The sequence below is a fragment of the Marmota monax genome, unplaced genomic scaffold (assembly GCF_021218885.2).
Source record: "Marmota monax isolate L192 unplaced genomic scaffold, Marmota_monax_Labrador192_F-V1.1 WCK01_AAM20220418_F8-fsc00008, whole genome shotgun sequence".
Taxonomy (NCBI): Eukaryota; Metazoa; Chordata; class Mammalia; order Rodentia; family Sciuridae; genus Marmota; species Marmota monax.
The window spans coordinates 309,123-320,938 of NW_026694432.1; the positions used below are offsets into that span (position 1 = coordinate 309,123).

General features: G+C 40.2%; 1 protein-coding gene across 2 annotated transcripts in view; it reads left to right on the plus strand.

The window, feature by feature from the left end:
• Window positions 1–11,446, plus strand: part of Faf1 (Fas associated factor 1) — a 287,958-nt gene extending 276,512 nt beyond the window's left edge. For both annotated transcript variants that reach the window (XM_046468956.2, XM_058570760.1), the window contains exon 17: window positions 9,258–11,446. In XM_046468956.2, the coding sequence (XP_046324912.2) occupies window positions 9,258–9,341 (84 nt within the window). In that variant the 3' untranslated portion in view covers window positions 9,342–11,446. The remainder of the gene's footprint in view (window positions 1–9,257) is intronic.
• The last annotated feature ends 370 nt before the right edge of the window (window positions 11,447–11,816 follow it).

Sequence of the window (11,816 nt, forward strand, 5' to 3'; positions counted from 1 at the left end):
GCCTTCTGTGCTATTGGCCTCTGAAAGTGATACATGACCCCTAGATTAGTGTTTCCCTGTGTTTTTCAAATCACCACACCCACTGAAGATGTTATTTGTACATCTCACTGGGGCAACCATACTAGGTTGCTCAGGGTCAAAGCAACCCAGCCCTGAGTCTTTGGCTGCATCAAGGGATGAGGAGACCAGTGTATTGGCACATCTATAACATGGGCACACTGCTGAGGTTAATCACTGGATTTCTCTTGCCTCACTATAGAATGTTCATTCATGAATTTCCCTGTTCTCTGTTTTGTTTCTAAGGACAGCAAGTTTACCAACTGCTCTGTAAAGTAGAACTTCCTTTATTTACTTGAAACTGTATTTTCTAGATCCCAAAAATGACTGATATTGGAAACTGACTTCAGAATGGGGAGATGTGCCTGTTCCTATTCTGCTTAACACTTTTCACATTCTTCTTATGTTCTTTATTATTTTATTATTTTTGCATTCATTCTGCATACTAGGAGCTTTTTCTGTTTTTAGACCAAAGAGGCTTTCTTCTTCCCACCATACCCTTATTAAAATACCCCCCAGTACCCCTGAGCCTTCCCCATTAACATTGTTGTTTAATGATATAGTGACCAACACTGCCATCAGGGAGACCAATAGAAAGAGAGGGTTACATCTCTGGTTTGGTATTCAGGGTATCCCTGACAATATGCCAGGTTTAGGACCATTTTAACAGTAGTAGAACTACTTTAGAGTTGGGGTCATTGGTGTTCACATTAGCCCATCTAAAAGGATAGTCTGGAAGCTAAGAATCCAAATTTGGTTCCAGATTTGCCATGAATAGTGAGTAACCTTGAATGAATTCTTTGTACTTTCTGGATTTTTCTGTCTCCATGTGTTACAAAGATGAACTCTAAGAACCCCATCCAGCTCTTAACACTAGGTCTGTAATGATATACTCTGTTATGGGGAAATATATGCTTCAGTTACATGAAAAGAAAAGTCCTTCCAAACAAGGATCTCAGATAGTCCAGTGCAGGACTGCAATACGAAAATCATCTACCATGGTAGTTAAGAACACAGACTTTGAAGCCAAACCTAGTTTTAAATTCTTGCTCTGCCACTTCCTGCCTATGAAATATTAAACAAGTTATATAATCTTTCTGAACCTCTATTCCTCATTTTTAAAGTAGATAATAGTAACTCCCTCAGAGTGTTTATGTAATGCTCATAAAGCACAGAGCACACTTAGCACCTAGTAAGCTCCCCTTAAATGTACATTTTTGTTACCATTATTACGTGTTAAAACAGGGCAGCTTCAAGACATGATTTCCATCTTTTTTGTCATCTTAGTCTCCCCCACTACACCTTTTTTTCTTCCTTTAACTTTTATTTCATTTCCCCTACTTCCCACCTAAACTAGGACATCAAGGAAAGAAAAATGTCCTAAGTACCCTATATGCTTTGCAGCCACAGAAGCCTATCCAACCTCACTTTATAGCACCCCTGTTCTATTACAGTTCAGTAATGAACAGAAGAGCATCTGTCACTGTTTCCTGAAAACCTGCATCCCAGTGCCACTTCTTTCTTGTGCTCCAGTGAGACAGATTGGCCCAGCAGCTGCACAGGAAGCTGAGGTGGAGATAAAGCACAGAGTAGTCCCATGGTAGAATCCTTCCAGATTGGAGGTTCCTTTGGGATCATGTTACCACCTGCAACAAAGGTAGAGGAGAATTGCTAAGAGCTACAGCTGGATTATTGCAGTTGCTCATCATCATCATAATTTCTATTACTGCTAATAATAAAAGCAATCCCTTATATTTGCAGAGGGCTTTACAGTTACCAAAGTCTTTTGGTAACTGTACATGATCAGTAGATCATGTATATGACCAGTAGATCAGTTTTAAGTTCTTCCTCTGAAGACTCATCAGAAATGTGACTCATAGCCAACACTCCTAGCAGCTGGGAATAAGAGGGTCTTCAAGGCAAATATAGACAGTATATCACATCATCTAGTGTACCCTGTTTGAGAAGTTTTTTGTGTTTGTTTGTTTGTTTGTTGTGTTAGGGATCAAACCTAAAGCCCCTGAATGTTGAGGACATATTCTACACTAAACTACAACCTCAATCCAAAAACTATATTTTTAGACATTTGAGTAATACTTGAATTATGTGTCCTTATAAAAATTAAAATAATCTAGTTTAGGGTTCCTCATCCTCAGCACTGTTGATTTGTTAAGTATTTGTGGTAGGAACTGTCCTGTGTATCATGGGATGATTGGCAGCATCCCTTGCCTCCACCTGCTGAATGTTATTAGCAACCGCACAAACACCCTCTTGCTCACTCATCTCCATATATTACCCAATGTCCCCTGGACAGCAGAATCACCCCTGGTTGAGAATCACCATTCTGGGAAAATAGCCTTTGGCTAAAATTTCTAGTCTCAGTCCCCTCACCAGAAGTAACTACTTTTGAAGTTTTGAGGTAAATCCTTCTAGAATTCTTAGTATGCATTTATATAGATGTGTATCTAATCATGGAAAGTTCATAGTATATTTGTTCCAATTTCCTAACACAAATATAAACTGTATGTATTTTTTTCTGACAAAAAAAAATTATCTTGATAATTTGTGGATGTACCTCTCCTCTTGAGAAATTTCTAGTTCATCAAAAGAAAATGGAGGGCTGGGGATGTGGCTCAGTGGTAGAGTGCTATGCCTAGTATGCATGAGGCCCTGGGTTCAATCCCTAGCACCATACACACAAAAAAGGGAACAATTAGCTGTTTAGGACTAAGTTGATAGTAACAAAAGACAGCTTCAGCTTGTGTTCCTAAGAGGAACAACAGAGCCCATACCACAATAGGGATAGAGCTATGACACAACTGCATGGTACAACTTTCTTTATGCCCAAGGATAGCCATTTAGTCATGTTAGCTATATCCTGTTTAGAAGTATGGGCAATTCACTGGACATGGTACAAATTTTGGCCTATCTTTTCTAAATTGATCAAGGTCCTTAAACATTTTTTTGCCTCAAAGAATTCATTTATAAAAATGAGATAATAGGAATAGCTATCATGGTGCTTAACACTTAAGGATAACCAAATAAACTTGGCTTTCTGGTATATGCCTATAGTCCAAGCTATTCAGGAAGCTGAGGTGAGAGGATAACTTGAGTCCATGAGTTTGAGACCAGCCTGAGCAATTTAGTGAGATTCCATGTCAAAAAACAACAACACAGCCAGGATTGGCTGCCTATAATCCCAGTGACTCAGGAGGTGGAGGCGGAAGGATCTCAAGTCCAAGGCCAGCCTCAGCAACTTACAGAGACCCTCAACAACTTGGCAAGATCCAGTCTCAAAAAATAAGGACTTGGGGATATAGCTCAGTGGTAAAGCATACCTGGTTTCATTTCACAGCATCAAAAATAAATTAATCTTTCACCCAATAGAGAAGGAAACTGAGCCCTAAATATCCTGCTTGCTTGCCTGAGAGCAAGTGTTTGCCTCAACTGCAGTCTAGTTAACTCCATTTAGTTGCTAATGTTTAATTCCAAATTTTTAAAAATGCAAAAATTAAAGCCTAGAGAAGAAAAGTGGACTTGTCCAAAGCCATACTTCTAGAACCAGGACTGTAACCCATATTTTCTGGTCCTTTATATCCTAGTAGCAGTAGATAGTATACAGCCTTGGTAGTCAGAGGAATTTAGAGAGAGGCTTGCTGAGGCCTGGGAGGACTTTCAGAAGTAGGTAGTCTGAAGGGGTAGGGTCTTAAGATTTGGGGAAATTAATTATAGTCTGTGTCTGATGTAGAAGATGGTGCCTGGTTTTCTTTCACGTTGTTGTGAGGGGAAGAAGGGTGTGGATGAGGTTCTTTGCATGGACTAGAAGGGACAAGAATTTTCTGCCAGTGTGACAAAGCACTTCCCCTGGGGGTTATATTGTTGAGGCTTCCTCTGTTCCCAGTGTTCCTGCATACAAGTCTGTAAAATAGGAGTCTTTGGTCATCAGAGGTGAGAAGGCAAATAGCAGAGCAAATCTGATGACAGCTTTTCTGCTTTGAAGATGCTAAAATTTTCTTTCAGCAAATTTTACTTTAAAAGCAGGAGTGCATTTTGAGAAACCTTTGTTTGGTTTATTGCCTCACAATTCTAGACATTGAACTCAAAGACTGTTAATGCATGTAGTGAGACAGAACCCTGTTAAGAGGAGGGTTATAGTACAAATCATGAAGAAACAAATCAGAAGGCCTGGGTTCTGGTTCTTCCACAGCCACTTGCATATATAGACATAGGTAAACTCAATCTTTAGATCTCATTTCCTTGTCAACAGAATGGGACTGATTCTCAAGGCATAATTCCCAAGTACTATTGCAGTGCATTTCCCCTGTAAGTTGTTAAAATACATTAGGAACGTGAAAAACAAAGAATGAGAAATTCAATAGCATTTTTTACTAAATGTAAAACACTAGATCCAGACTTGACTTTATGCGATTTCAAAATAAAAGCATTACCTCAGCAAAATTAAAAACAAAAAAGGATTAGTCATAAAACCTAATAATACCTAAGCCATGATTGAGTTAATGTTTATATAAATAGATTGCAAGCTATAAACTACTATGCAAATATATCTGTGTCCACTTGTGAAAAGAAAGGTTTGGATTATTTGCCATTTAAGGAGCTTTCTCACTCTAACATTCTGGTATTCACAGTGTGGCCTGAGATGAGAATTAGTAGCATCAGTTCACATTTTCCTTAACAGCAACATTATGGTTTTTAGAAAAGGATCTGAAGGACTGGGGATATGGCTAGCATGAACAAGGCTCTGGGTTCAATTCTTAGTATGAAAGAAGGGTTGGGGAAGAAAGAGAAAGAAAGGAAGGAAGGAAGGGATGGAGGGAGGGAGGGAGGGAGGGAGAGACAGAGGGAGGGAAAGGAAAAGGAAAGAAACTGAATCCCAGGGATGCAATAGAAATAAAATGTAAATGAAATTTCAAACTGTGAAGAAATTTGATCTAGAAAAGAATAGTTTTATTTGGCAGAGAGTGGGACCTATTTTTGCTAACATAAACATGTTTCACAATATCAATTTGCTAAAATACTATTTTTAATGAGAAAATATACCCATTCAGGTTTTCTAAGTACAGTGAAGAAAATGTCAAGATGGTTGACTTTCCTCTTCTAACTATGGACAAAGTCAAACTACAGCTTTTATCGGAGAATACCCCTCCTCCCCTAAGGAGTCCCAAAGGGTGGGTTTTTCTGTTGATTTAGAGAGTCAATAATTCAGTAAAGTCCCAAGTAAATGGCAAAACACAAGCTCAGATTGGGTTTTTGTATTCGTATTTTATAAACATTTCAGGATTTTTTTTTAATGACCCTTGGCCTTTTGCCATTCTTAAAGTGAAGATCTTATATTCTGGAAACTTGGTTAGAAACAAACTCAGGCTTGCCTCATCCAACTTCTTTTTCTATGTGGATCCTACTCTAAGCAATGCCTCTGGCAATATAATCTAGTAGTTAAATGGATTCTAATATTAGACTGCCTTGATTCATGTTCTGATTCTACTCTTAATAGCTTTGAGACCCTAAGCAAGTTATTTAATCTGCTCTATGACTCAATTTTCTCAACTGTAAAATAGGGGTAATTATTATACCTACTTCAGATAGCCTACCTCAGGGGATTGCTATGAAAATTAAATTATTGTATAAATGTAAATTGCTTCAAAGAATTCCTAGTACAAATACAAAATGAAAGCTCAGTAAATGTTAACTCTCACCATCATCTGCAAATATGCCTCTATTTGGATGCTTCTAGGGACAGCAGAGGGTTCACTTGCCCCTCCCCTCCAAAAGCCTATCAACATGTAGCCGGGGACATTCTGGTTATCATGAGCTTTGGAATCAGACAAACCTAAATATGAAACCTTATTTTCTCTGCATGATGATATCTTAGTGTAGAATGGCAGTCTTCACTGGGCCATTGTGAGGGCTAGATAAGGTGCTATATAGAAATCGTAAAGTACTCTGCATGTTTCCAGTTCCATGGGAGGTACTTATTAACAATAGTTGCTGCTGTGATGATAATGATTGAAGATCAAGAAGAAAATAAAGAACAGGAGAAAGAAGAAGGTAAAGAAAAAGTAGCTCTAGTAGCCACATCAGCTGCTGCTGCCATCTATTAAAAAGTTCTTTCTGTCTTGCTGAGTTCTGCCTTCCGGCAGTTTTACCTCACACTCCTAGCTCTGCCCACTGGAGCTGCACAGAACACATGACCCAGTCTCCTTTCTGTCAGACTGCAGATACTCATAGAGGGTGGCACAGCCTTCTCCCTGCACCTGTAGCAATGGCAGTGCTACCTCTTCCCTGTGCCCTCTCTCCAAACAGAGAGCTCCGGATCTTCAAATGTTTCTCAAGGGGTATAAATTTTTATATGTTTATTACCAGGAGGTCCTTCCTGGAATATTCCATACCTTCTTGAAAGGAGCCCAAAGCACTGCAAGATGGTTTCACACTGTGGCCACTATTTTGTTCAGGGGAAGAATAGTGTGCTCCATCCCCTAGTTTCACCTCAGTCACTTTGTTCAAGCCAGGTAACTGAGAGAGGAAACAGAAATTGCCCTTGTTTACTTTGAAATTTTTGTCTAAATGACCTTCAGAGGGGGAAAAAATTGCTTTAGCTGGGACACCAGGGGGAGTGCCCCAGCAGAGCCATGTTCACTTGGAAGCAATCCATTGGATAGCCCCACTGAAACTACAGAAGGAATCTCAGAGATCAAGACATTAGTCAGTCAGGGAAAGGGTAGCATTCCTGCTGGGCAGTGGGGTAGAAACAAGAAAGGCAGCCTGGTTCCTGGCTCCAAGAGTCTTCAGAGATGAAGTTCCAGCTTTGTAGTTGGAGAAAACAGAGCCTCTACTCAAGGAATATCTCATCCAGTAATGACTATCACCTACTGAACACTTCCTGACTCAGTATTGTACCAGAGTCTTCACTGACATTATTCCACTTAACATTATAACCTAAAAAGGAGCAATTACAATTCCCATTTTACAGGTTGGTAAATGGTCTCATGTTGTATAACTTCTTCAAGGTCATATAGGTATAGTAAATGACCGAGCTAGGATTTGAATCTAAGTTTGCTTTTAACCTCATATAGATTTCTTTCTAACCACATGACCTTAAATAAGTGGCACCACCTTGATCCTCAGTTGTCTCATCTCCACAGTCTTGCATGGTGGTCATATGGACTAAATGAGATAACATACCTGAGATGTTCAAGAAACTTTTGTTTCTTCCTTTCCAAATCCCAGCTTTCCCATTTAAGAAAATCGCTTAACTTTTCTTGGACACTGTTTTTCATTTGAAAACCAATTGCAGTTTATCAGTCTCTAACCTTGCATGTTGACAACCCCAGCAGGATGCAACACAGGCCTGATGCTCCAGCCTCCTAGCTTCTTTTTCTTTCCAGCACATTTTCCTGCCTATACTCACAGCTCTAGCACTGTTATGGTTTTTGGCTTTTTCCAGCAAACATCATATTTACAAACTACAAATAACAAAGTAGAAGATGCCGAAAGAGAGCTCTGGCATGTTAATTAAGAACAATAGCAGAAGCAGCTGGGCAGAAAATGCCAAAGAGTCAGAAGCAGAAGCAGCATAGCTGTTTGTTAACAGAAGCCAATGCAGCATTGTACGTTAATCGGGGAAGTGGGTAAACATTTGCCTGCAGCTTGCCCCCCAGTGCATTGGAAGACAGACAGCAGGACGGGCCCTCCCCACCACCTTGCCTGCCCATCTGCCCATAACCCAAGAGATACTAGAAGAACATGCTTTGCCCTGAGTTTTATAAACAGAGAGGATTCTAGGGGTGAATGTGTCTCCTTAATGATCCTCCTGGGTATACCAGGTTTCCATCTGGATACAGTCAAAGATAGTATTCCCCATTCAACTTGCCAGTCTCCCTGTGACCCCAGCCTTGGCCCCCAGGGGCTCCCCTTCTCTCTAGCCAGAAGCCAGCAGAGTCTCTCATTAGGAGTGGCTTGAGTTGAGCAGAAGACAAGATTGCCTGCCTCAGGTGCTGGAGTCTTTGCCCATGGGCCCAGAGCTCCTATATGTAATAGCAACAGCTTCAGCCCTAACTAGAGACTGCCTGGCCTTCTGTCACACACACTCCCAGCTGCCCATTTGCCTGTGTGTCCATCCATGCTTTACAGTTGCTGTAACACACAGCAGCCATTCTTGACACCTGCTCTGTGCCAGACACTGTGCTAATTATATGTTTTTTCTCATTTAATCCTCACATCAGTCCTGTGAGGTTGATACTAACTCCAAAGACACAAAGCTGATAACCAGCACAGCTGTGATTTATACCAGTCTTTTAATTCCAAAACCTATATCTTCCTTCCTATACCAGTATTTCTTAACTTTCTAAAATTCATGACCCTTTTTGATAAACATGAAAATTTTGTTTCTCAGATTCAAAAACCCATCATGTCCTCTCCCTACCATTGGACCAGATGGGCATACACCTAATTTAGGATTCCTGTATCAGTAACAAATCCCCTGGTGCCAATATTTCATCTAGCTTTACTTTTTTTAATAGTCCATTTTTTAATTTCTAAAAATTTAAAGTTGAATTATGATGTTGACTTATTTTTTTTCAAACTATATATATATATATATATATATATATATATATATATATATATATATATATATATATATATATCTCCCCAAGAAGGAGATTGTGGTATGCCTCACCATGGAGATAATGGTATGCCTCACCAGGGAGATAATCATCCTCAGGTCTTTAGAATGACCATTTGCAGTTTACTATGCCTAGTTTTAGTGGGAAGAAGGTTTAGCTGTTGTCTCACCAAACACAACAGGCCCTCTCATCAGGATTTAACCAAGCAGAGGTCCCCAGGAGCATCAGTCAGCTGTTTAAACAGAATCCTTTCTGAGGGCACAGGAGATGAGGGACTTGTCTAATAAGTTGCATCTCCAGAACCTTATGACTTGAGGTCCTCCACAAAACTAAACTCTGTAACTTGACCTTTCTGAGAGCTCTGTGTTCCTCATCTGAAGTAAGAATAACAACACCTACATTACAGGGTTATTTTGAAAATCAAATAAGACATCATGAATATAGCCATGCCAGTACATAGTAGGGCTCAAAGTAAATGTGCATAGGTAAACTTAATGCCATGTGGAGAAAATTGTACTGGTTCCAGCCTTTTGAATATGTGTTTTTTTTTCTTTTCAGGTAACTCAGCTGGACCCCAATAAATCACTATTGGAGGTAAAATTGTTCCCTCAAGAAACCCTTTTCCTTGAAGCAAAAGAGTAAACACAGCTCAGCGGTGGAACCAGCCTTTCCTTGACAAGCCAGAGGCCTGTGTCAAGAGATGGGCTCCTCGCCAACCCACCCACACGCTCGTCTCACTCAATTCAATGTCACACTTCTGCCTCTTGCAAGATTGCTGGAAAAAAAAAAAGTAATAATAAACATAGCTACTTAAAATTTCCCATCCATGAGTATATGTTCCCAGCCCTCATTCCAGAGAATTGCAACTCTGCCACCCTCCCCTATCCCCTGCACTTCACCCTTGTTCAATGACTAATGTACTATTCAAGTGTGAGTGATCACTAGTAGAATTTTTACCTCTCCAGTGCCTATTTTTCCCCCACAGTGTCAAAGACAGTTCTGTCTGTCCTGTGACACCAGGATACTGTGTATTTGATATGTCTCATTGAGCCAAGACTCACACCTCTGCCTTTTTATTTTCATGACTGGATTTCTACTTTGTCACCTACTTTTAAGAGGCAGGGGGGGAGTCGAATGGGACATTCTTGGCATGGAGATTAAACGTTGTAGGAAAAAAAAAATGTATATCATTTTTGTTGGTACTTTCTGACTTCTTTACTGAGATAAAAGGTTTTGTTTGAGGATTGGTTTAACATATATGCAAGATATTTATTCACTGCTGCTGCCTTGGGTCTGCAGGTTCCATCTAGGAGCCGAATGGGAAATTGTTCAAGTATACATGTGAATGTTGAAATAGTGTACAGAGGGGACTAATACCCAGACTTTGGTATCTGGCGCAGCTGTGGGAAGCTGCTGTTGGGTTTGGATTTGGGCAGTAAGGAACCCAATGGATACCAACTCCCACATTGCTGGTCCATCAGTATACACTGAGCACAGTTCTCTCTTGCTCTTGTCTCCCTCTACTTCTTCAAGCATTCGAACCTTATCACCTGGTATTTTAAGCACCTTTTCTATTGCCAAAATCTGACCAGCTATCCCTCCAGCTCTCCTACATTAAAGAACTTGCTCTGATATTTCACTATTTTAACATTAGATATTGAAAAGAGCAAACCTGGGGGCTCAGCCCAGAAGACATGTTACCTGAATCCACATGTAATAATTTGGGGTTTGATTTAGTAATTGTGGATTTTGCTAACTATGGATTTGGGGTTTGGAGTAATTCATGGAACACTGTTTATATACCTTCACAGCCAATGATTTCCTTTTGGTCTGGGAATATTCTCCATAGCTGTTTTTGTGTCACCTGTTGTCTTTATCCTAGGGTTTGAGATCCCAATTTTTACATTTTTTACTTGAGCAAAAGAGAACATAAGAGCTTAAGTTTATTCCCCTGACTCTGGCAAGGGGTTCTCAGAAGACTCTAACCAAAACTGGAGATATGCCTGGTTAGTTTCCCTCTGACCAGAAGTGTGTGTAGGCCAAGAAAGTCCCATCTTGTGTATTTTCTCTGATGTTCCACCAGGGACTTCCCTTGAAAACTCTCTTAAAAAGAGATGTGTTCCTAACTGACTACGCTTTATCTGCCTATATGTGGACCTTCTCTGGCCCCAGGGAGACTGAAAAGGAGACCCACTGTAGGGGGAGTTCCAGCTGAGTACTTTGTCTCCAGCTCCACTCCTTCCTTCTTAATCTAGTGACTCTACCACACAGTCATTCTTGGTGCTACAGACCCACCAGGGCAACAGCTCATTTCCCAGGTGGACCTTGTTCTGTAGCTGCTGTGGAGAAGTGGCAGCCTGAACTCAGGCCATACTCAGGAACAGCAGCCAGAGTGTAGGTAAGTGTTTAAGAGAAGGGTCTCTGAATTCACCTTCATGCTTAATTAACCTTTCCTGTCATTCCCCTTCAATTCTGTATCCCAACAATATAGACTTTACTCTGAAACCAATTTTATAAAAGTTATTAAATGTTACATGAATGTGTGAAGTTGATATGCCCTTTTCAATCCTGTCTTGGAAAGTTCTCAGTCTACCCAGTCCCATGAACTCCCTGTCCTCTAGGCCCTCAGCTAATTGTCACTGTTCACTTGTAACCTTCTGGTCTACTGAGCTCTAGAACAGGAGGCCAAAGCAATTTTATACCTTTTCATGCAAACACAACATTAAAATGACTTTGTTCTCACCATAGATTCGGCGGTATCCTTTTGAGTTATCACCCCCTACTCTTAATCTTTCTTGTCCTGTACATCCCAGCCTTCAGATGCAGCAAGCCAATCAAAATATTTGTTGGGCATTCTTTGCCCAGCTGTTTCCAGTAAACTCCAGGGCTCCTTGTCATCCCCCCATTCCAGTTCACTGCCTTGTGTTCTTGGATTAACAGTTGTGTATTTGGAGAACTACTTTGAAAGTTTAAGGAAGTATTACCAATTTCCCATTGCTTTCAGAAGGTGCAGTTTGGTGTTTTTTGTTTTGTTTTGTTTTTTGTTTCTTGTGCATTGGCACTTTTGGTTTTAAGTGATATGCAGATGTTTTTTTTTTTTTTAATTTTTATTATTGG